Source organism: Bos indicus, chromosome 12, assembly GCF_029378745.1.
Source record: "Bos indicus isolate NIAB-ARS_2022 breed Sahiwal x Tharparkar chromosome 12, NIAB-ARS_B.indTharparkar_mat_pri_1.0, whole genome shotgun sequence".
Lineage (NCBI taxonomy): Eukaryota > Metazoa > Chordata > Mammalia > Artiodactyla > Bovidae > Bos > Bos indicus.
The window spans coordinates 18,767,360-18,792,920 of NC_091771.1; the positions used below are offsets into that span (position 1 = coordinate 18,767,360).

Below are 25,561 nucleotides of genomic sequence, written 5' to 3' on the forward strand. Positions count from 1 at the left end.
CCATCCATGGGATTTTCTAGGCAAGAGTACTGGAGTGGGGTGCCATTGCCTTCTCCGAGCCAGACACCTGGACTACTGAAAATTCTCCCTCTCCTCCAATGCAATACAACGTCATGAGCTGGTGGATGACTTAGAAATACAAAGCAGAAAGAGGGTTTAGTCATTCTTCAGATATCTGGCCCCATTTCTTCCTAAAACATGGAAGGCCAAGCCATCATAATAGGGTTCAGATCTGCCCCAGGGGCCAAGTCATACTTGAGCCAAAACATAATAAAAACCTGTCCATGAATCAAATTCTCCGTATCAGTATTCTATCTCCAACCAGATTATCAAGGAGTGCTTGCTGAACAGCCCCTGTAATCAGAGTACTGTTCTCAACTGCAGGGAATTGTAAAGAAAATAGCTGGTGCCCTGTTCTGGAGAGGCTTATTCATGCTCTGAGATTAAGAAATATTTATTGAATTCTCACTTGGTACTGGGCACTAGGGAAAGATGAAATCCTGTCTTCCGGAGCATGTGATGTCGGGAGATGGAGGGGGCCAGATAACAAACAGCTAAGTAGATTCAATAGCAGGTCAGTTGGTCATAAGCTCCATAGAGAAAATACAGCAGGCAAGGGAGGGTCTGAACGGAGGTGTGCAGTACAGACGAGATGGAGTTGGCTTTTGTGAGCCTGATGTGCACACACGCGCTGAGCCCCAGTGGGTCTTTCTCAGAGTTGTCATGTGGCGGAGATGGGTGAGGGAGCCTTTCAGCAGACGTGGGCAGACCACGAGGCTAAGGAGCAGAAAGGACCCAAGGAAAGAGACTTGTGGGGGCTGCAGCCTGTGACAGCCAAGAGCTGGTACCTACCAGCTGGTACCTACATGTTCCTGGGAGCATCACAGGAGTCGAAGAAAAAGACCACAGGTTCATGAGCCACAGACCTCTGCCTTCAGGTCAGCAGAGCACCTGGTGACCAAGGGGGACGAGGACCCTGAGCTGGAGTCCAGCAAGTGCCAGTCCCCCAGGAACCAACACAAAGCTAGGCACCCCCCTCCCTCCTGGTTTCCTAAGGCCCTTTAAGCCACCTGACCTTCGCTTCCCGCCCACCTGGACCGTCTTAGGGAAAGACGGGGCAGAAGGAGGAAGCCATCAGAGAGAAGAGGGCCGAGCACTGCTGAGAGGAGCTGTCTAATTCATTCAACCAGACAATGCTTTACGCAGGCTAGATAATTGTTTCTTGCTACCCGAGGGAGTAGGGAGAGTTCAGATCAACTAGAGATGGAGAAATTACATTTCTGCTGCTTAGGCAGAGAGGGAGGGGGAAGGGAGGAAAAGGGCAGACAGTGGATGCAGAAACTCTTTTGAGTTTTGCTGAAAACATGGAAACAATCCAGAAGAGGGAGGAAAATCTGATGATGCATGTGAGAGAGAACTTCCAGAGTGATTTCTAGGATTTCGAGGAGGTGAATGAAGTGCTGAGGGGCAGAGTTCAGTTCAGGTCATTCATCTGTCCAGGGAGTGGACAGATTGAAAAGCAGAGACATTACTCTGCCAACAAAGGTCCGTACAGTCAAGGCTATGGTCTTCCCAGTGGTCACATACCGTTATGAGAGCTGAACCATAAAGAAGGCAGAGTGTCAAAGAATTGATGCCTTCAAACGGTAATGTTGGAGAACACTCCTGAGAGTCCTTTGGACAGCAAGGAGATCAAACCAGTCAGTCTTAAGGGAAATCAATCCTGAATACTCATTGGAAGGACTGATGCTGAAGCTGAAGCTCAAGTATTTTGGTCACCTGATGTGAACAGCTGACTCACTGGAAAAGTCCCTGATACTGGGAAAGATTGAGGGCAGAAGGAGAAGAGGGCATTAGAGGATGAGACGGCCGGATGGCATCACCGATGCATTGGAAGAGAACTTGGGCAAACTTTGGGAGATAGTGAGGGACAGGGAGGCCTGGCATGCTGCAGTCCATTGGGTCTCAAAGAGGCAGACTGGGTGACTGAACAACAACATCCACTCATTCATCTGTCTGGGGATTGGGGGGATGGTGGCTGTGGTGATGGGAGCATGTAGTTCTATTCCAACTGTTTATATTCTTCCCAGGAATTAAAGTACAAGGTCACCACCTGAGCGTGAGGATGGGAAGGAAGTCTTGAGGATCAAGAAGAGAGGAGGATGTACAGAGTGGTCTGGAGGGTGGGAAAAGCAAATGAAATAGGATAAGGATGAGGATGGTGGGAGAAAACTAAGCCCCCAGCTAAAGGTTGTGAATTTCAAGACATGCCACTCTACTCAAGATACTTGGAAGCCTGCACAAAGTAAGCAGAGGGTTCAGCTTCACCAGGGTTACTCTGGCCAAGGAGACCAGAAATAAAAGAACACAGGCATTGAGAGTGTTTTCCTGGAAGCCATTAATATTGCTCTTGGAGTTTAAATTCGTTACAGTTGGTAAGTGTGGACTTGAGGCTCGTGAGGGATAGGGTGGAGGAGAGACTGAATGGAGGTCCCACTGAACTCCTGCAGTTGGAGGACTGCAGAAGTTATCAGAGAAAGTGAACTAGAAAGACAGGGGGTGGAGGTCAGAATCTGGGGTGGCTGAAACTGAGATGAAGGCAAGCCCCCAGGTCCTGGGAATGATAAGGCGTAAGGGATGTGTTCACAGGGGCCACTGCCTGAGGCCAGGTGGAGGACAAGACGACAGATAGAAAGCAGAGGCAGAGGAATTGTGTAGGGGTGTGTATTTTATTAATATCAGGAGCTCTTGAGAAAATGAAGGTTTGGCACCAAAATTCTCAAGAATGAGGATGAATGAGGGGAGGGGCTGGAGAGGGCACAGTGTGAGGAGGTTAGATTTAAAGATAGGCTTAGGACAACGAGGACAGTGATGATGAGGGCGGTGACTGGTACCCCTCCTCTGAAGGGCTGAGCGGAGCAGGGTGAGCCAGGCTAGAGCAAAGCCTGCTTTCAGTTCCAGGAAGAGGAAGGGAACTCGGGAAAAGAAGTTGAGCATTTAAACCACGGTAGGATGGATGGAAAAAATCGCTAGACGGTGTCCATCCACAAAGAACTCAGTTTCAATGACTTGAAAATTAAATGGAAAGCACAGCACCGGACACATCCTGAGCTCTCAGCGTCAGCTACTGTCATCAAGACCACAATGAATGGACTCATGACTGTTTTCAGTCTTTCCCCCAGGATTTTAGTTCTTCCTGTGTGACCGTCGCTCAGTGGGGTCCGACTCTTTGCAACCCCATAGACTGCAGCCCGCCAGGCTCCTCTGTCCATGGAATTCCCCAGGCAAGAATACCGGAGTGGGTTGTCATTCCCTTCTGCAGGGGATCTTTCGGACCCAGGGATGAAACCCAGGGGTCCCGCATTGCAGGCGGATTCTTAACCGTCTAAGCCACCAGGGAAGCCCCTTAAAATGACCAGACATAGTCATGTCCATACATTTCAGTCATAAGAGATCGTTCAAATTACTTGGTCAACTCCATCACCATTTGAAAATTTTCAGATGAGGAGAACTGGCTGTTGCCCCCTCAGGCTGGGGCTGACCTGAGATGACTCGGCTGTCGAGCCACTACCAGAACCCAGGAGGGGCTCTAGATTCTGGTCTAAGCTCCCCTCCCGCTATTAGTCCTGCGGCTCCCTCCCAAGCCGTCAAGACGCAGCCACCAGCCGAGGTCCCTCAGAAGGTCCCTCTCAGAACCCAACCCCCCAAAAAGCGCCCGCACTCCGCTGGGTGCAGTAACCTACGTGGTTGGGGGCTCAGAAATCGCTTTCCCCCGTCGGGGCAGGCGTCGTCCGGGGTGGCCGCCTCCCGCGTTCAGTTGGGGAGGGAAGAGCCTGGAACACGACGGGCCAGGGAGAGGGAGCGCCCGAGGGGCCGGGGCGGGCCGGGCGGCGGCCGGGGGCGGGGACTGCGCGCCACCCGCTCTTCAGCCTTCAAAGCGGACCCCGCGGAGTCGCGTTCCGGCGCGCGGTGCAGCGGAGCTCGAGCCGTTCCGGCGGCGGGAGCTCCGCGCGCACTTCGCGCCCCGACCGCCGAAGGAAGCGCTTTCGCAGCGGGGCCAGGCGCTAGGCACCCGGCCCTGCCCCGGGGACACCCGTGCGTCCGCCCCGCGCGCCGCGCCCATGAGCAGCCCCGGGAACCGCAGCCACGCTTCGCGTGGCTCCGGGGAGCCGCCGTGGGCCGCCCTGCTGCCGTGCGACGAGCGCCGCTGCTCGCCCTTCCCCCTGGGGGCGCTGGTGCCCGTGACCGCCGTGTGCCTGGGGCTGTTCGCCGTCGGAGTGAGCGGCAACGTGGTGACTGTGCTGCTGATCGGGCGCTACCGGGACATGCGGACCACCACCAACTTATACCTGGGCAGCATGGCCGTGTCCGACCTGCTCATCCTGCTCGGGCTTCCCTTCGACTTGTACCGCCTGTGGCGCTCGCGGCCCTGGGTGTTTGGGCAGCTTCTCTGCCGCCTCTCACTCTACGTGGGCGAGGGCTGCACCTATGCCACGCTGCTGCACATGACGGCGCTCGCCGTGGAGCGCTACCTGGCCGTCTGCCGCCCGCTCCGGGCGCGCGTCCTGGTCACCCGGCGCCGCGTCCGCGCGCTCATCGCTGCGCTCTGGGCCGTGGCGCTGCTCTCCGCCGGGCCCTTCTTCTTTCTGGTGGGCGTCGAGCAGGACGCCGGCCACGATGCGCTCCGGGACCTAAACGGCACTGCGCAGCCCTCCGCCTTGCCGCCGCCCTTCCTGGGGTCCTCTCTGGCTTCCCCGCGATCCCCGCCGTCGGGGCCCGAAGCAGACGCCGCCGCGCTGTTCAGCCGGGAGTGCCGGCCGAGCCCGGCGCAGCTGGGCGCGCTGCGCGTAATGCTGTGGGTCACCACCGCCTACTTCTTCCTGCCCTTCCTATGCCTCAGCGTCCTCTACGGGCTCATCGGGCGCGAGCTGTGGAGGAGCCGCGGGCAGCTGCGAGGCCCGGCCACCTCCGGCCGGGAGAAGGGCCACCGGCAGACGGTCCGCGTCCTGCGTAAGTGGCGCCGCCTCTGCTCCAAACACCCCAACCGCCCGGTGCCCCTTCCCCGGATCTCCCAGCCCTCGGCGCCCCTTCTGGCCACGCTTCCTTTTGTGGTTCGACCCCAGCCTCCACCTGCTTGTCCCTCCAGTCTCCGTAGAAAACCATCTCCCGTCTTCTAGGAGCTCTGTGTCACCCAGGGAGCCCCCTGACGGTGGGATAGCCAGGTCTGGTAAATAACTATTATTTTCCAAAGCTTCTGTGAGCAGAGAGCTAGACTGATCGAAGATGAATGATTGCAGGCTCTTAAGCCCACTGGCTGTGTCCTTTAGATGCCACAAATGTGGAATTATTCACAGAACCCTGGAGAAGACGGGATACCTCACGTTAAGATAAAGTTTCTTTACTAAATGTTATGTTATTCTGAAGACTAAAGTGAATCGTGCCCGTATCAAAAAATAAATAAATAAATAAAGATCGTGCAGACGTTGCATACTTCTTTTCAACGGAAAATAGAGAACATGTTTCTGAAATAGGTTTGTGGAAAGAAACGATTTCTACTTGTTAGTAGAAATCACTCTAGTTTATGTCCGGCCTTGCTAGTGCATGTATGAGGCGAATATTCAGTTGTTGTTGGTTGTTCTCAAATATTCAATTTCAAAGCAAACATCGATGCTGTCTGTAACCTGGTAGTTTTTCTGGGGTGGGGATCTGGCTAGGCAAGAGTTTTATTTATTTCGCTGTTAATTACTGCTTTAGTGGGAACTCTTGTTTTCGGATGCTTTAGCTAATTCTGGTGCCTGTGTTTTGTTTTGCAGTGGTGGTGGTTCTGGCGTTTATAGTGTGCTGGTTGCCTTTCCACGTTGGCAGAATCATTTACATAAATACCAAAGATTCCCAGATGATGTACTTCTCTCAGTACTTTAACATCGTTGCTCTGCAACTTTTCTATCTGAGCGCCTCCATCAACCCCATCCTCTACAACCTCATTTCCAAGAAGTATAGAGCAGCGGCCTGGAAACTGCTGCTGGCCAGACGGTCCAGACAGAGAGGTTTCTGCAGAAGCAGGGAGGCTGAAGGGAACCCCGCCGGAGACAGGGCTGGCTGCACAGAGAACAGCGCCAACATGCAGACGTCAGCAACCAGCACTGCCAAACCCGGCGCCCTGTCCCATGGCTCTGGGACTTAAGGGAAAACAGGTCTGTAGGAGAAAAGAATCGGGAGGGAGGAACGGACGCTGTTAGGGAGAACTGGAAAGAGTAGTTGACATTTTGCAATATAAGGAAATCAACCCTAAATACTCATTGGAAAGACTGATGTTGAAGCTGACGCTCCAATACTTTGGCCACCTGATGGGAAGAGCCGACTCACTGTTAAAGATCCTGATGCTGGGAAAGATTGGGGAAAGGAGGAGACGGGGGCCGCAGAGGATGAGATGGTTGGATGGCATCATTGACTCAATGGACATAAGTTTGAGCAAGCTCAAGGAGATGGTAAAGGACAGGAAGCCTGGCATGCTGCAGTCCATGGGGCTGCAAAGAGTTGGACACAACTTAGCAACTAAACAACAAGAAAGAATGGTTGTTTGTCAGCAACTTAGCATGAATTTTTTTTTTTTAAACAAAGGTGTGGGATGATTCTGTACCAATCTCTCTGGCTTTCTTTTCATGTACCTCCTTGGGGAAGTTCATTTCATCCTCCTAAAATCCCACATCACACATATGTGCTCTGGGGAGGTTTTCTAAGTCCTCACTCTCCTATTCTCGGGATATGACACTCATTTTCCAGTTAACAAGTAATCCAGACAGACGCTGCCATAAAAACTGTCACCTGTGAGGTCAGAGGTGTATTTTGTTTTAGATATATGTGTTATGTGTTATTTTTGTTTTATGTTTAGATAAATGTGATGGTGCATCTACAAGGAATCCAGGATAATGAGGGTTTGATTCAAGAAATTACTTAATGTTTACATATGGCAGCAAAAATGTTTAGAAACAAGTGAAAGGAATTCTGGGTAGAGTCGAGTGATCAGGGGTCTCACCTCTCTCAGGCTCGGAGAAAATCATTTACTGTAGGCACAGTACCCTCTGTTCAGAACCTAGTCACTGAAGCCTGAGGGCAGGGAGCTGCAGCAGGACTTGGCTTCCACAGAGACTGCTGATCACATTGATTAGAGCTTTAATATGCCTTATTGGCCTTGGCTTGGTGGGATAAGTAGTGATGGATTCAAGTCTCAGGTCTGAGTCTGATCTCTTAAGAGCCTTACCCACTCCCACCCTGAGAAGCTACACTTACAGAAAAACATAAGTCAAGGGAAAGACAGGGGGCGACAGAGGATGAGATGGTTGGATGGCTTCACAGACTCAATGGGCAGGAGTTTGAGCAAGCTCCAGGAGACAGTGAAGGACAGGGGAGCCTGGTGTGCTGCAGTCCACGGGGTCGCAAAGAGTCGGACTCGACTGGGTGACTGAACAACAACAATGGATGCAGTCAGGGTGAGACTGTACTGGATATTCTGGCCAACAACTGTGTAACGTTTTTTACAGTTTGAAACATAAACCTGTTTTTAGAGGGCTGCTGCTGCCTCTGGGAACTCCAAAGGGCCTCAGCCACTGCCAGGGTCTTGTGAATGGTGGCCCCTGGAGGTAGGCAGGATACAACTAGCTCAGCTGTGAGCTACAAATGGTGACTCCATAAACAAGGGTCTGCTCCACATGCTGACCAGGTCCTTTTTCATGCTTTTTCATGTGATTAGCTATATACGTGATGCCTTCAAGTCCCCTTGAAGCATCCTAACGCCCTGGCCCTGCCCTCATGCAGCAGTGAGGAAGCCTCCTGTCTACATTGGGTTTCATCCAACTAGTGGAGGAGGCATACTGGTCACTTGGGGCAGCAGTCCCTAAACTGTGTTCTGCGGATTTTCAGAGAGCATTTGAAAAAAGGATTCTGTGGTCAGCTATGATAGAAAAACACTGCATGCTGTACCAACCTCCCCAAGAGTCACACATCACAAAAGTTCATGTCGGAGGCTCTGAGTTATTGCTGGGGACACTGCTTGGGGGAGCTCACCGTGCTCTTGGTGCAGCCTTGTGCCTCTGCCCCTCGTTTGTTTGGTGGCACTAAGTGGACACATGCTGGAGCTGCAACCACACAGTCTTTCTTCTCATGGGAGTTTCTCTGGGGTGGTCAGAAGTGGCTTCTTCCCTGTGGAAAATTTACAGTATAATGCTTTTATGTTTTTATTTATAATGTTTTATTTATGGTATAAAGTTTAGAAGCAAAGAGCTCTCCTTTGAGCTTTCTTGTTCAGATTCTAGAAAAGAGGGATCTGCATCACACTTTCCTGTGACAGACGTGTGTTTCCAGGTGTCACAAGGAGCATCACCCTTCCTTAGCACTGGGTCCCTGAGATGGAGTCTCTGAACTCCATCACTCCTGTGGATGGCTGGGCACCTGCTTTCAAAATGCCCACCTCATCCCTTGGCAGACTGTGAGATAAGTGCAGTCTGACACGTTTATTGGAATGTGAATAGAATAATCAGTGTATCATGTGTAGTAAGGCCAACTGTTATGTTGTGAAAATTTTTTTGCAATTATATATCGGTTGGTATCTTTCATGGTTCATAAAATGTATTCTCATTGTGGGTCATAGTCAAAAATATTTGAAAAGTTGTTCTAAGGTCTAAAATTGTTCTGTGTTTAGTCATGTCTACAGAGAAGGCACTGACACCCCACTCTAGTACTCTTGCCTGGAAAATCCCATGGATGGAGGAGGGCTGCTGTCCACAGGGCTGCTAAGAGTCAGACATGACTGAGCGACTTCACTTTCACTTTTCACTTTCATGCATTGGAGAGGGAAATGGCAACCCACTCCAGTGTTCTTGCCTGGAGAATCCCAGGGACAGGGGAGCCTGGTGGGCTGCTATCTATGGGGTCGCAGAGTCGGACACGACTGAAGCAACTTAGCAGCAGCAGCAGTCATGTCTAACCTTTTGCAACCCCATGGATTGTAGCCCATCAAATCCTCTGTCCATGGGATTTTCCAGGCAAGAATCCTGGAGTGGGTTGCTATCTCCTTCTTCAGGGGGATCTTCCTGACCCAGAGATCAAACCCATGTCCCCTGCATTGGCAGGTGGATTCTTTACTACTAGCACCACCTGGGAATCCCCAAAGTGTTCTCTAGCACAGCAGAAAGTGTCCTCTTGAGTTGACCACTAGCTGTAAAAGGGAGAGGCATCATGGGAAGACGTGAGGAGTGGCCTCACAGGTCTCAAGTCAAGGGTCACTGGAGAGCGATGGGTGGCTGTGATTTCAGTCCTGGGCCTCCCTCTACCCTGCAGATGGTGTCCTGGATGCCCTGACTGGGAACTCTCGCTGACCCCAGAAAGAGCTCTCTTTGAGCCCCCCAGCTTTTTTCAAGTGAGGCACCAACCTTGGGGAAGGGTTTGTGTTTCATTAATTGACTCCACAAATACTCACTGAGCAAAGTATATGACAAAATACTCTAGAAACATTAGTTCATGTTATGGGGTTGAAATCATCTCAACTTTTGAATGGCCTTTTTGGCCTTGAAATTTATGACTGTATCATCTACAGTCATATATCTGAACCACAGATTCAGCTCACAGGCCAATAAAAGCACTGACATCAGAAAGGCCTGCAGAATTTCAGGTGATTTAAAAGAAAAAAAAGGTGGTTCTGTACAGATTCTGCTTTGGTAGGTCTGAAGTAGGGCCCAAGGTTCTGCATTCCTAATAAGCTCCTAAATGATGCTGATGTTGCTGGTCCAAGGGCCTTAGCTTCCTTGCCTGTAAAACGGAGATGATGAAAATCTGCATCATAGATGTTGTATTAAATGAAGTGATGAGCATTTATATCTTTCTCCCACCCCTCAAGCTGAGTCTGCTTGATCAAGGTACTCAATGTCTCAGTTCCTATCAGTAGGGATAAAAATAAAAATACATACTTCATACGGTTGTTGGAAGGAGTGAATGAATGTGTAAAAGGGACTGGGCTTCCCAATTGGCTCAGTGGTAAAGAACCTGCCTGCCAACGAAGTAGACGTGGGTTCAATCTCTGGATCAGGAAGATCCCCTGGAGAAGGAAATGGCAACCGATTCCCAGTATCCTTGCCTGGGATATCCATGGACAGAGGAGCCTGGCGGGCTACAGTCCATGGGGTCGCAAAAGAGTTGGACATGACTGAGCGACTGAGCACTGAACACATGCAAAGTGGCTAGAACAGTCTGGAACGTAGAAAACGCTCTGTACTGTAAGATACCATTATTATTACCACTGTCATTGTTATACAGTTGATTCAAGTAGCTATTCCCCCAGCATTAGTTCCCTATTCCCTGCCTTACCTGTCCTCTCCTTCCTACCCCTCCCTCCAGTCCTTGGACTTCTAACATGAATCATCAGAGAACCTCTTCAGCTGCTGATTCAGAAACGCCCAAACCCAGTCCAGACGGTGCTGCACACATGGGGACCCTCACGAAGCATGGTCGTGGACATCACAGGGGGCGGGCCTGCCGGTCCTTCCCACCTCGTGAGGCACGCCTGCCGGTCCTGTCCACCTCGTGAGGCACAGACGTCCTCAGGGTCCCTGGACAGTCTTACTTTGTAGCACATTGATCTACGTGGCACCAAGTTTACTTTTCTGAGGACACCAGTAGGGACAACATATGGAAAACTTGAGAAGTGATTTCCCTCTGGCAGCTCTGCCCTCCATAACAAAGCAAATGTGCCATGAAGGGCGTCTGGACTTTGCTTTGGCTTCTCTTTGCTTCTTTGAGGTTGAAGTGCTGCCAGGAATTGCCTTCCAAGAACTCTTTAGGAAACCTCAATTTCTGGATTCAGGGTGGTGCTTATGGTTACATCCTTGCCTAAAATGACCACATGAGGGCCAATCTGTACAAGGGCACACTGGCCAGCAAGGGTCCCTGTCAGTCCTGCGGTGACCTTATCTCCAGGCGTGCAGGAGGCATGGTCCTTGGTCATGGTATGCCTTCCACATACCAGAGCAAGACTGAGGGTGAGGTAGGTTTTCTTCTACAAGCCAGGTATTCAGTCTCTGCCAAACTTCACCAGTACCAACAAATCCAGCACAGACACCTCAGCATGTTTTATTGTAAGAGGATTCTATCCAAATACACACACTGCTGGGACCAATGTTCCCAATCAACAGGACCTAGAATAAAAGGAAGAGATCCGGGTTATCTACAAAGAATAAGTAAATGAAACACAAAGCGGGGAAGGATACTCATTAGTGATGTTGAGCACCTATTCTTTACAGGCACCGCACTACCTGGGATCATTGAGTTTTTAAGAAAATTTGTGATAAACATAATAACCCTCCCTCCTTTCCTCCATCCCCTCCATCTGTGTCTCCCTCCTTCTCTCCCCATTCTCTGAATAAGTTGGTCAAAAAGTCATTTGCCAGGACTTCCCTGGCGGCCCAGTGGTTAAGACTCCGCCCTTCCAATGCAGGGGGTGTGGTTTGATCCCTGGTCGGGAAGCTAAGATCCCACTTGCCACAACTAATATTTTGTATGTGTAACTGAAGATCCCGCATGCCACAACTAAGACCCGGCACAGCCAAAGAAATATATAAATATTTTACAAATAAGTAAAACTTACATGGAAGATTAAAGGGTCAAGATTAACCAAGATACTCGTGAAGAAAATAAGGTGGCTTTTTTTTGGGGGGGTGGGGGGAGTTAAGGGGCAGAGGTATAATAAACCAATAATATACAATATAGAACCCAGAAACACGTATATATGGAAACTTGATACATGTCAGAGGTGACACTGCAGATCAGTAAGGAGATAATGCTGGGCTAACTGATTATCCAAGTGGAAAAGAAAGTGGATCCCGACCTAACATCATACACTGAACTAAATTCTAGATGAATGATGATATAAACATGAAAGGAAAAACTTATGGTTTTTAGAGGAAATATAAAAGTTACTGTTAAAAAACTGAGATATAATTGACAGACAAATAAAAGATATCTTTATAAATGTATAAAAATGCTTTTTGAAAAGATACAAAACCCACCTAAGAAAATTATTCATATATTTGGCACATTAAAATAAAGAACTATGCACTGAAAAAATAATTGAGTGAAAAAGCAAGTGACAAATGGGGAGAAGATATTTACCATACACATTCCCACCCAAGAATGAGTATCGAGGATGTATAAAGAATGCTTACAAATGAATAAGAAATAACTACCAAATAGAAAAATGGTTAACAGGGATTTCATAGAGAGGACACATGTATGGCCAATGCACCTAAGTAGAAATCAGGGAAAATCATAACCACAGGGTATCATTTTATGCCAACCAGATTGGTAAACATTAAAAGTTTGACAATACCCCCAAATTAGTGGGGATACAGAGCTATGTAAATTGGTCCAATCTCTCCGGAAAACTTTTCAGCAGTATCTGGAAAACTTGACAACTCAAGAATAATTCTACTCCTAAGTGTAGTCTCTGAAGAAGTGCATCCATATGAACATAAGAAAATATACACAAAGAAGTTTAAAGCAGCATTGCTTGCAATAGCAAAAAGCTGGAGATAGAGCAAACGTCTCTTGACTCAAATATGGATAAATAAATTGTGGTATATACCTACAATGAAATACTATACAACAGTGACAATCAATGAACCACCGTCATATCCATCAACACTGAAAATTCTCTTCGGTCTTTTACAAAACAATGTACTTTCATAACGCTGGCTTTTGCTTTCAGTCTTGGAGCGGGTCTTGTGCCTATTTTTTAAGTATTTCAAATTATGATAACAGCTTAGGTTGGTGACGGAAAATGGGCTGAGTCACTGGGGGGAGGGAGGAGCTTCATTCTGAGTCATGCCTAGGACACATAAAACAATACAACTAAATTGCACTGAGCACAAATCCACAATGTCTGATACCTCTCAGATTTTCCAAGGGCCACTTCCTCCATCAATTTCCTGAGGACAGTTCTACCCTCAATGTCTTCATGTGTTTAAGAAGCAGCAGAATGTTCTTGTGGCGGTCCCTGGTACTAAGTTGCCCCAGACTGGCCAATCTTAGAGGATAACCACCTGGGACCGCCCAGCTCCCACCTCATTCGCCTCTCAAACTCTCTGAGACCCTGACCACTAACTGTATAGGGGCTAGTTTCCATCTTAATGGCTCAGGCAGTTAAGAATCTGCCTGTAATGCAGGAGACCTGGGTTCGATCGCTCGGTCGGGAAGATCTCCTGGAGGAGGAAGTGGCAACCCACTCCAGTATTCCTGCCTGGAGAATCCCGCGGACAGAGCAACCTGGCGGGCTACAGTCCATGGGGTTGCAGAGTGGGAGACGACTGAGTGATTAACACTGACTTCCACTTCAATTCTCCTTCACTCTCGGGCCTACCCTCATGTATGCGAAACCCTCATCGCCCTCGCCGAGTGTGCGCAACTTGGGACTTCGAGCCAAGACATCCTCAAGCGACCAAACTTCATTCAGCAAGCCCTAAGAACTCAAACACGAGCGTCAAATGATTCACGGCCCCGTGTCCCTTCTACTCGCCGGGTTGCCGAGGGAGGAATAGCCCCTAAGCCACGGCTGCCGCGCCTCGCCGTGACGTCACACAGGGCGCCCGGAAATGCCAGCCGAGCCCGTGCGTCATCTGACCGCGCCGAGATAGCCGTCACCGTCCTGTCTGTTGCTGGGAGGAGGCGAGAGGTGGGGTTGTTGGGGCAAAGATCATGCAGGACTGCGAGAGGTTTCCTGGGCAGCAGAGGCCGCTAGGCTGGGGATGAGAGAAGCGGGGCAGATGCAAAATCTGGAGAGCGCGGGGGCCGGACGGTCAGTCAGCACCCAGACGGGCAGTATGACCGGTGAGTGCCCGGAATCCTGCTCCCGCCGTCAGCCTCTCGCTTGGCTCTGCGCGTCTCCTGCCGTTTCACTCCGGGTTTCCTGCTTGCTCTTCTGCGTTTCTGCTCCTGGGTGTCCCATCCCTGCCCGGGGCGCGTCACCCCCTCCGTCACCGGGATCTCCTGGCCCGGCTGCACTGGCTTCTGAAGTTGAGGTCACTCCTCACTCCCCTTTACTTTTTCCTCCCAGGACCTGGAGCTGGGATTTCTGGGGATCGGCGAGCCTGAAAATTCCCTAAACCGTGTTTTGTTTTGTTTTGGTTTTAAAATTTGATTCCAAAATTAACCGCACGCGGCGCTTTCCTGTATTTCATCCCCCTTACCTTTTAAGGTCACCGTATTTTTAGTTCTATGTTCTAATCCCTGCCCTTGTTGCAGCGCCTCATCACAGTTCAGAGTAAAGGTTGCTCCACCGTGATGTCTGATGCAAGGATGTTTCATAACTTTATATATATATATATATATATATATATATATATATATATATATATATATAAATATAAATATAAAATTCCCATAGCTACGTGCATCACTTGTACTTTTTTTTTTTTCTGCTGGGTTGAAAGAGGGCCCAACTTCGGAAGGTGCTGAGGCTGAAACTTTCTGATAAGAAAGTGCTTTGATTCTTTTGCACACGAATCCTTTTTCTCTGCTGCTACTGCTGCTAAGTTGCTTCAGTCGTGTCCGACTCTGTGCAACCCCATAGACGGTAGCCCACCAGGCTCCCCCGTCCCTGGGATTCTCCTGGCGAGAACACTGGAGTGAGTTGCCACTCCAATGCAGGAAAGTGAAAAGCGAAAGTGAAGTCGCTCAGTCGTGTCCGACCCTTAGCGACCCCATGGACTGCAGCCTACCAGGCTCCTCCGTCCAGGGGATTTTCCAGGCAAGAGTACTGGAGTGGGGTGCCATTGCCTTTTTCACTGCCTCTTGCTAAAACAGCGAAGCCCAGGCTGCAGCACCCAGGTGGCAGTGAGCTTAGTTCTTATTTTCATCATCAGTAAAAGTTTTAAGTGTTTGCCCTCTATTTTTGTAGGTGAAATACCAAGGCTTTCTAAAGTCAACCTTTTCACTCTGCTCAGTCTCTGGATGGAACTCTTCCCAGCAGTGAAAACCCAAAGACAGAAATCTCAGGTATAATTTTTTTCATAGATGGTTTTTCAACCTGTAGACAAGCGGTGGTCTGAAATCTGATTTTATTGCTCTAGTTTCCTTCACACTTAAAAACAAACTCACCAAGCCTTCAAATTGCAAAACACTCTCATGGTTTAGTGTGATGCTTGTAGTTCATAGCTGTGATGGTTTCGCTTTCCAGACTAAAAATAGAATATTAACAGTTACCCTCTCAAACTGCCATCTGTGTTTTCTTTGGTCAGCTGGCTGTCAAGGTCTTTGGCCCACGTTTTAATCAGGTTGTCTGTTTTCTTATTGTTGAGTTTTAAGAGTTCTTTGTATATTTTGGAGAGCAGTCTTTTATCAGATGTGTCTATTATAAATATTTTCTCCTAGTCTGCGACTTGTCTTCTCATTCTCTTGAGACATTGTCTTTTGCAGAGCGGTTTTTAATTTTAATGAAGTCCAACTTACCATTGATTTCTTTCAGGCATCATGCCTTTGGTGTTGTATTTAAAAAGTCATTGCCATACTCAAAATGATCTAGGTTTTCTCCTATGTTTATTTTCTAGGAGTGTTATAGTTTTGGTCTGTGACTCATTTTAAGTTAGTTTTTGTGAAGAGTGTAAGGTCTATGTGTAGATAGGGAATTTTTATGATAAAATGATAGTTCTCGGAGTGGTTTTCTCCCAATACCTATGTGAAATGTTTTATAAATAAAACATTATTTAAGATGTTGTGCATTTTTATTTCCTATTTTTCAACCACTTACTATTATTGGCTTTGAGAAAGTTCTTCATTTTCTTCATGGATTTTGAAGTCCTTTATTCTTCCTAGTTGTTAATAGCTTAGTATTATTTTATAAAAATAGAAGATTGCCAAGCTGTTGGTTTTTTTGGTTTTGGGGTTTTTTTGCTGATGAAATTTGTCTTAAAAAGACAGAAGCAAATGTTTAAGATTTAAGCCTTTTAAAGTGCGTTTAAAAGCTGGACTTTACGTTGCCGTGTTATTCAGCTGTGAGAAGGAAGGACGTCCTCCTATTTGCAGCACAGTAAATGGACCTTGAGCACATTATGCAAAATGAGGAAGTCAGACAGAGAAAGACAAGTCCTGTACGGCCAGGCTCGGAGACAGTAGAATGGTGGCTACTGGGGGCTGAGGGGACAGGAGAGATGTTGTTTAAGGGTACGGGCTTATGAGTAGTAAATACGCCCTGGAGATCTAGTGCACAGTCGCAGGGAATGCAGAAAACAATACTATTTTATAATCATCAAACATTCTAAGAGACTAGGACTTAATTATTCCAAGTACTAGAAAGAAGTGAATAGTTGTGTAACATGATTGAGGTGCTAGTTATTGCTATAATGGCAGTCATATTATAATATACAAATTTATCCAATTAATGCACACCTTAATTTTCTACAATGTTATATGTCAAATGTATTTCAGTTAAACATTAATTAAAAGTGGGGCTTTTTACAAATTGAGTAATAATTTTGAAGAACCTTTTTTAATATAAAGATTTGGTATCATTTTAATTCATTCATACACACCACACCACACACACACACACACACACCCCAAAATATATCTTGTTCTTTTTCATCAGACAGGCACATTAATTTATATAAATAATTCCACTATTAATTGCATGATGTTCACAAAGTTGATAAGATCTTTTTCCTATTAAGAAAAATGTTCTCTAAGCTAAAGTAATAAAGTCGTTTCACTTATTAAATTCTTTATCTTGCTTTTGCTATAGATAGTAAGCCACAGAAACTCTAAGATGCAATTTCATATGTACTTGTATTGGAAACACTGCTTTTGACACTCTAAAAATCTTTGTCTTTTTAAAAATAAAATATTTTTATGTGTTACAAAAATAATACATGTTTATTATTTACAAAATAGAAGGGAAAATATGCCTCATAATTGCACCACTTGGAGACTACTAACATTTTTGTGCTGTTTCACAATATTTTTGCTCTATTTCCTTTATTACTTGGATATCATTTAATTCTGGATGCTGCCCTTTTGACTTAACAATATTGAAAATGCTCATGTTATAATACTGTTATAAGCACTGGAGTGGCGACTTAGTCTGATGCTTTCAGAGTAGCCAGTGGTTCAGCAATTTCTCCCGCCCTCACCCCTATCTTTGCCAACCATCATCCTATTCTCTGTGTCTCTGAAAACTTGGGGATTTTTGTTTGTTTCTTTTGTGATCCCATATAAGAGAGGTCTTATGGTCTTTGTCTTTCTCTGTCTGACTCACTTCAGTTAGCATATTGCCCTTGAGATCCCTTTATGTTGTAGATGGCAAGATTCCATTCTGTTCTATGGCTAAATAATATTCCATTGTGTGTATTGAATACTCACACAATGTTTCTTCTCCATTCATCTGTTGATGGACGCTGAGGTTGTCTTCATATTTGGGCTATTGTAAGTAAATAATGCTGCAGTGAACACGGGAGTGTATATATCTCTTCAAGTTAGTGTTTTCATCTTCTCTCGATAAATACCCAGAAGTGAAATTGCTGGTTCATGCTATAGTTCTATTTTTAATTTTTAGAAGAAGCGCCATACTATTTTCCATAGTGCCGGAACCAATTTACACTCTCAGCAATGGTGGATGAGAGTTCCCTTTTCCCACACCCTCCCTAACACTTGTCAATTCTGGCTTCTTTGACGACAGCCATTCTAACAGGTGTGAGGTGATATCTCATTGTGGTTTTGATTTGCACTTCTCTGATAATTAACGATGTAGAGTAGCTTTTTGTTTACCTGTTGACCATCTGTATATCTTTGGAAAAATGTCTATTCAGCTTCTGCCCATTTTTAATTGGATTTGTTGATTTTTTTTTTTTTTTTGCTGTTGAGTTGTGTGAGTTCTTTATATATTTTGAATATTAGCCTTTTGTCAGATATGTGATTTGCAAATATTTTCTCCAACTCAACAGGCTTTTTAGTTTGTTGTATTTCCAGTTGTTTATTTTTGCTTTTGCTCTTTTGCTTTTGGTGTCAGATTCAAAAAATTACCAAAACCTATGTCAAGAAGCTTACCACCTGTTTTCTTCGAGGTTTTTATCATTTTATTGTCATCTTAATGATTGCATAACAATCCATTCTATCAGTGTAACATGTCTATTTCCTTATTATTGGACATTTAAATTATAATTTTTGCCAACCTTAGGGAATTATTAACTACAACCATTTCTGAATATAACTGTTATCTGAGTTTTCTGTGTTGTCAAATATTTACACTGTATGAATGTGTCTTGAGGTTTGTTCAGCAAAGTATACATAGTATAAAGAGTAAGAATTTTTAGTTATCCAGTCTAAAACTAGATAAATGAGTGGGACTTCGGAGGAAAAAAATAAAAAAACACCATAAGTACTTAAAACTTTTAGAATAATACACAATGGAGTATTACTCAGCCATTAAAAAGAATATATCTGAATCAGTTCTAATGAGGTGGATGAAGCTGGAGCCTATTATACAGAATGAAGTAAGCCAGAAAGAAAAACACCAATACAGTATACTAACACATATATATGGAATTTAGAAAGATGGCAACAATGACCCTGTATGTGAGACAGCAAAAGAGACACAGATGTAAAGAACAGTCTTTTGGACTCTGTGGGAGAGGGCGAGGGTGGGATGATTTGGGAGAATGGCATTGAAACATGTATATTACCATATGTGAAACAGATTGCCAGTCCAGGTTCGATGCATGAGACAGGGTGCTCAGGGCCGGTGCACTGGGATGACCCAGAGGGATGGGCTGGGGAGGGAGGTGAGGGGGGTTCAGGATGGGGGACACATGTACACCCGGGGCGGATTCATGTCAATGTATGGCAAAAACCACTACAGTATTATAAAGTAATTAGCCTCCAATTAAATAAATTTGGAAAAAAAAATTTGGAATAGAAATAGAATACTATTGAACATGGCTGTCATTTAAAAATAGTTATCTCTCCTACTGGTTCATAGTTTTAAATTTCAGTTAAGTAAGACTTATCTAAAATTTCCCGAATATTACTTCATTAAGACTTTAGAATAACTGCATTGTTCCCTCATGTTTCTGTATATATCATGTATTGTCTTTCTCTCCCAGCTGTTCCCATGGTGTCCTCTGGGACCTTATCTTTATGCTGAAAGACCTCACGTACCTTTCCAGGACAGAAGTAATGTAGCATAATGATGAAGACAATGGATTAGGGGCTCGGATCCCTGCTTACCCATTTATTAGCTCTGTGACCATGGTTGAGATATTTTATCTCTATCCACAGTTTCTTCATCTGGAAAATGAGAATAATCATAGCTACTTTGTAAAAGCTGGGAAAATTAAAGAAGGTGATTTAGGACCAGACACATGGTAACTGTTAGGTATTATTATTATCGTCGTACATACAGTCAGCATTACCACTACCACCCCCCACACCTCCATCATTTCATTACCAACATCACTGCTTCCTCCACTTCCTGTTCTTTACATAGGAAATATTGAATTAATCACATTTTATGTACTAATCCTTCCCCCGCCCCTTAATCTGCTTTTAATTAGGAAAAGGAGGAAGGAAAGCATGGACCCTTAGGAGACAATGAAGAGATGGCCAGAGTATCTGCTGACAAAAAACAGGTGCATTTTTATGATTTAAAAAAAAGACATATTCATAATAACAAAGCAAAAGGGATGATACAAAGTAGAATAAAAGTTTCTTTTATATTCAAGTTCCCCATTCCCATTTCCGGGAGAGTTTTTGTGTATCTTTCTAAAAATCATACATTTACAAGACTATGTATGTTTCTCCAAAGGCTGGGGGTGGGGAGGTGAGACCAGATAGGATTATATAATCTATAATCTGTTCCTATATCTTGCTCTTTTTTTTTTTTTTAACATTTTCAAATTTCACTCTCGTCACCTTCCCATGTGAGTTCATATAGAATGTGTTGAGAAACACTCTTCCATATTCTCTCAAACTCCAACACATCCTGCTGGTCTTGGCAAGAATGCAAGGCCCTCGCTCGCTTTGCCTAGGCCATTTCTCAGGAGTTGAGTTTGCAGCAGGTAACCTTGAGGGTTGAAGTAATGTCTCTCTCTGGGACATAGAACAGGTTTGCACTATTCTCAATAAAACACAGCAGAATTCCCAAGCGCAGTACTCCTGTCCTGTGACGCAGCTAGCTCACTCTGTGTCTAGAAATCCATATAGGCCTGTCCGCATGACCCCTTGTGGGCAAGGGGACCGTTGCAGACATGAGGCTCGCCCTGCTTGCTGTACATGAACCATAGTCATCATTTCTGACATAGGATGTCTTCTGCTAGCATCTATGGGACAGCACCAGGCCAACTTACTGGCTTATAAGTAGAGTAACATCAAAGCCCAGACCTGACCAGATGAGCCTCGTTCTTTTTAATATGCCTAGTATTTCCTTGCCATCTTAATCTTTTGGGTTTTCCAGAGAGACTCTGTGATTCATCGGGTGTGGAGTAGAGACAAAACATTCACATTTTGAAAAAAGTTACCTTGTTGTACATTTGGGTTGTTCAAAAAAGTTACCTTGATGTACATTCCTGGAGACTTCTGGTTATTTCTGAGAGTGAGTCTCGAAAATGCCCAACAAGAATATAGAAATTATTTGTTTTAGAATATGTAGATGTTTTTAGTTATAAGAAAGAAAAAAGGAAAAAAGTAGTGAATGTATACAAAACAGACTGTCCTCTTTCACTTCTGTTTTACTGTAAAACTCTGTGATTAGGTTTACATAGATGACTTGTCAAGATGTTAGAGAAGTGAAGCAAAATCAGGATCCAGAACAGTGACTCACTGCAAAGATTTAGTTCTGGGAGTCGGAGTAAGCAGAAGTCCCAGAATGGAATGCAACAGAGGCCTTTATTGGCTTTAAATTTGGGATGGAAGAATCCTGGTCTCAAACTTGAGGTTTTGGCCCTGGCTAGAAACAAAATGGGAAGAAAAAAAGATATTTTCGAAAGTAAAAAGTACTCTCAACAAAAAAGTGATAAATGTGGCCTGAAAGATTGTTCCAATAAAAAAATTAAGTGATGAGTAATGCTTCATTTTTTAAGAATGATTTTTAGATATTCCACTGAGTCTCATTTTCCACTGTTACAGAAATTTATACTCATAACTGAAACCGAAACTTGGCTCTTTTAGTTTGGTCTCGTCTTGAAAGTGAGTTCAAACGTGTCCTCTTGGGAATAACTTTAGAGTAAAATCTTTTGAAAGGGAATAGGGAATAATGGACACTGTGTTCTCAGCCCAAGTCCCCCTCATATTGTGAAATCCCTTATGAACCCAAGGATTAGTTTTATGTCCCTTCCTTCAGAATCTTTTGCTGTGAAAACAGCTATTTTGTGGCACACGCAGAACTAATTTTTAACCTTAATGTGTTTTATCTGATGTAATATTGTTACAGCTGCCTTTTTGATTAGTATCTGTACAAATTAGGTCACCTTAGGTTTAAAGGAACCACTCTTTAGCCCTCCAGCCCATGCCCAGCTTTTGGGACTGAAAAATAAAAGTCAGCCCAGCCCTTACTGTGGGCGGGAGACTGCTGAGACGGCTGTGGCTGACTGCTCTCGCTTTGAGTTCTCTCTCCTTTCTAACACCCGAGGTTATGTCTTCCTTTCCTTGAGCTTGAATATATGTTTTTAAACATTTTAAAAATTATAAATAACCTATATTTTTGTGGAAGGTGAATCCTAACCACGTTAGTCTAGACTGCCATAGTCTTAAAAATTAGTAGAATCATTTGTTAGAAAGAAGTTGAGAATTATCTTATTTTAGTCAGCATTTAAAATATTTTAGGGACTGCCCTCATGGTCCAGTGGTTAAGACACTGTGCTCCCAATGCAGAGGGCACAGGTTCAGCCGCCGGTCAGGGAACTAAAATCCCACATGCCGAAGCCAAATAAGTAAATAAATAAGAATAAAAAGTAAAATATGATAAGTTAAAAATTTTTTAGTTAGTAGATGTAAACTTTTATCTATATAGAATGGATAAACAGCAAGGTCCTATTAATTGGCATAGAAAACTATATTCAGTATCCTATTGTAAACCATAATGGAAAAGAGTGTATATAAAAAAATGAATGTATATATGTATAACTGAATCACTTTGCTTTACAGCAGTAACTAATACAGCATTGTAAATCAACTATATTTCAATTAAAAAAATTTTTTTTAATTTAAGATGACCTCTGATTTAGTTCTGGCTTTTACCATCTGTGAGTCTTTCAGAAAGTCATGTAAATTTTCTGGGCTTCACTTACCCATGTGTAAAATCACAGGTTTGCCAAAATTTTCCTTCTTACTATCTAGAACCTTAATACTAAGTAGTCTTAGGCTAGATGTTATAAGAAACAAGTCAAATCAACTTCATTATTGCCCTTTACTAGGGTAAAAAGTAATTCATTTTTTACTAGGATAAATTTGTGATAATTGAATGCTTGTTTGGTTAAGAAAGCCTAGATTTAGAAGACTTCTGGTGTAAAGTCAACATTTTAAACCTTCAGAAAATTTTTTGGACCTAATGAGAAATGTGTATTTGTTCAAACTATGTTCAGATGAAGAATTAAACTTTCATTTTATTCATACATCAAGTATAATCCATGAGATGATCATTAGATATTATAAAATAAATTACTATTTTATATCTTAATATAGGTGAAGAGAACTGGTCTTGTGGTGGTGAAAAATATGAAAATTGTTGGTCTCCACTGTTCAAGTGAAGATTTACATGCTGGGAAAATTGCTCTGATAAAACATGGGTCAAAGCTGAAAAACTGTGATCTCTATTTTTCCAGAAAGCCATGTTCTGCTTGTTTGAAAATGATTGTAAATGGTAAGTGTAGATAAGGCTTTGTTGGGGATTAATAGCATTTATCTGAGAACAAGTCAAATTGCCTAATATAATTTTAAAATATACATATGTATCTGAAGACAGTTTGATATACTGTAAGAAGAAGAATCGGAAAAGATGTATTCTGGTCTCAGCTGTGTCACTAGTTAGGTGACCCTCAGTGTACTGGTAGACTAATACTAGCTACTTTAACAAACACCAACAACATTTCAGTGGCTTAATATATTAGACACTCATCATGCATGTAATAGTCCAGTGCAGGTGTTATCAAACAGCAGCCAGCTATTCTGTGGTTGATGTGTGGGCCTCAGCATCTTCTGTCGTAAGCTCCTGGAATCCCTACTGGCCTCTCCTGTATCTAGAGACAGAGGAGAGCAGGCATGTTTTTGTTTAGTCATTAAGTAGTGTCCGACTCTTTGAATGTTTAAAAAATGTTGCTTTGTTATTGTTGTTTAGCCTCTAAGTCTTGTCTGCTTCTTTTGCGACCTCGTGGGACTGTAGCCCACCAGGCTTCTCTGTCCATGGGATTTCCCAGGCATGAATACTGGAGTGGGTTGCCATTTACTTCTCCAGGGAATCTTCCCACCTCAGGGATCAAACCCGAGTCTCCTGTGTTGGCAGGCGTATTCTTTACCATCGAGCCACTAGGGAAAGCAAGAGAAAGCATACCTGTTTTTTAAAAACCCTGGCCTGGAAGTCACAGACATCATTTTTGTTCGCGTGCATTGTGGGAACTGTATTCCTGGCTGGGTGGCTGCCTTCCAGTGACTACTCTACCCCTTGGAAGGAGGAGCACAAAGAATTAATATATAGCTATCTATACACACTGGGCTCCTCTCTAATCTTTGTGTTTATGATTCTGTTCTGTACCTAGGTATGTATCCAGACCATTTACCTATTTAAAAAATGGTGCATCTTTTACATGGGCTTCCCAAGTGGCTAGTGGTAAGGAATCTGCCTGCCAGTGCAGGAGAGTAAAGATCAGATTGGTGGTAAGGGGAGTTCCCTTGAGCTATAGGCACTTCCAGAAGAAGTGGTCACATGCTAGAGCCTCCTTCAAAGGAGGCCTTCACAGTTACCTTCCAGCCCAAGCCACAGTAAGAGTCTGTAGTAGCAAGGAGTAGATAGAAATGTGCATTTGTTCAACTCAGATGTTTATTATTTTGAATATAGAAAACCTGTGGGCCATCTGGCTATTCACCTCTGGGCACAATGATAAAAAAATAAATGCCTTTTCTAATGGAAATTATATGAGACATGAGCAAAGGGGTTTCTTTGTTTTAAATACTAATTAATTGATGAACATTTATGTGTTTCTGTATCTGGCATCTTGTTGTTCAGTTCCAAACACAAATTTAAAACTGTTTTCATGTTTGTTATTCAGTTTTGCTTTCTCTTTTGTAAATTTACTTTCTCTCTTGTCAATTCACATGTGCTCTCAAGAATTTCGATCTCTGTATGTTAAAGATGGGACTCCTTGGTGGCTCAGTGGTAAAGAATCCACCTGTAGTACTGCTGGGTTTGATCCTGCTTCTGGGTTTGATGCGGGTCAGAAAGATCCCCCTGGAAGAGGGCATGGCAACCCCCTCCAGTATTCTTGCCTGGAGAATCCCATGGACAGAGGAGCCTGGCGGGCTACAGCCCATCAGATCGCAAAGTGTCAGACATGACTGAGCCACGAAGCACAGCAGCCCATGTTAAAATGACTAACTATTCCTCTGCTACGTTGACTGAACAATGTTCCTTCTAGTTTGTTGTTTTGTCTTTAATTTTGTATTCGTAAAAGCAGTTCACACTTCTTCCTCTCCCCCTGCTTCCCTGCTCCCGTCACGTTATAAATTCTTTGTGGATGTTTTGGATAACTGTATATTTTATTATGAGGAGGACTGTCATGTGTTAAACTGTTCCCCTGTTTTGGCCATTTAGATTTTTTCTATTTTTACGGTTTTAAACAATGCTGCACTAAACATATACGTACATGAATTTTTATTTTTTGTCTTTACTTCAAATATTTTCTTAGACGAGCTTCCCAGAGAAAGAGTTTAAAGTACCAGTACATTTTTCATGCATGGATGAATTGTTTATTTTAGGTTCAAAACTCTAGTCAATATCAGTTATGCTGTACTATTTCTGGAAGCAGCCATTTCATTACTTGGAGGACTCTGGTACATCTTCCTAGCTCTGGGCTTTGGGACCACACTTAGCAAAACCATTGATTGCATAGATGCTTCCCACGGGCTTTGTTGTCAGCAAACATTTCCTATAAAGGGCCACATAGTGAGTATTTTAGGCTTTGCAGGCTGTATCGTATTCATACAGCTATTCAGCTCTCAGCTAATCCATTGTAGTACAGAAACAATGAGAATATGTCAGTGATTAGTTATGTCTGTGTTCCCACTAATCTTTACGGGCACTGAAAATTGGATTTTATATAATTTTCATTGTGTTACAAGTATTTTTTTTCCTCAACTATTTAAAAACTGTGAAAGCCATTCTTGACCCGCAAGCTGTACAAAAGTAGGCAACGGGACAGATTTGGCCTGTGGCCACAGTTTGCCAACACTCAGGCTATATTACTGGTGATTTGGTAGTAGACATTTATTACACTGGGACCTCAGGATCAACTGCAATGATATGATGGATTTATCAAGAAAA

General features: G+C 44.3%; 2 protein-coding genes across 3 annotated transcripts in view; both read left to right on the forward strand.

Annotated features, from left to right (window-relative positions):
* Positions 1 to 734: 734 nt before the first annotated feature.
* On the forward strand, positions 735 to 6,957 carry MLNR (motilin receptor). Its single transcript, XM_019971727.2, has 3 exons — positions 735 to 909; positions 3,625 to 5,010; positions 5,814 to 6,957. Exons 1-3 carry the CDS (start codon positions 735 to 737, stop codon positions 6,182 to 6,184), a joined length of 1,932 nt encoding a protein of 643 aa, XP_019827286.2. The 3' UTR covers positions 6,185 to 6,957.
* Positions 6,958 to 13,660: 6,703 nt separating this feature from the next.
* CDADC1 (cytidine and dCMP deaminase domain containing 1) overlaps positions 13,661 to 25,561 on the forward strand; it is a 30,794-nt gene continuing 18,893 nt past the window's right edge. Inside the window, exons 1-4 of one of the 2 annotated variants that reach the window (XM_070800099.1) lie at positions 13,662 to 13,872; positions 14,942 to 15,039; positions 19,587 to 19,661; positions 22,711 to 22,888. In XM_070800099.1, the coding sequence (XP_070656200.1) occupies positions 13,791 to 13,872; positions 14,942 to 15,039; positions 19,587 to 19,661; positions 22,711 to 22,888 (433 nt within the window). In that variant the 5' untranslated portion in view covers positions 13,662 to 13,790. Of the gene's footprint in view, positions 13,873 to 14,941; positions 15,040 to 19,586; positions 19,662 to 22,710; positions 22,889 to 25,561 lie in introns of both variants that reach the window. The other variant, XM_070800100.1, reaches the window with a different exon arrangement.

What these genes read in the sequence shown, in the direction of transcription:
- MLNR (XM_019971727.2), top strand. Translation starts at nt 735, where the DNA reads ATGGGTGAGGGAGCCTTTCAGCAGACGTGGGCAGACCACGAGGCTAAG. An exon ending in GTCGAAGAAAAAGACCACAG is followed by an intron (nt 910 to 3,624) that starts GTTCATGAGCCA and finishes TCCCGCTATTAG; the next exon opens with TCCTGCGGCTCCCTCCCAAG. An exon ending in GCAGACGGTCCGCGTCCTGC is followed by an intron (nt 5,011 to 5,813) that starts GTAAGTGGCGCC and finishes TTTGTTTTGCAG; the next exon opens with TGGTGGTGGTTCTGGCGTTT.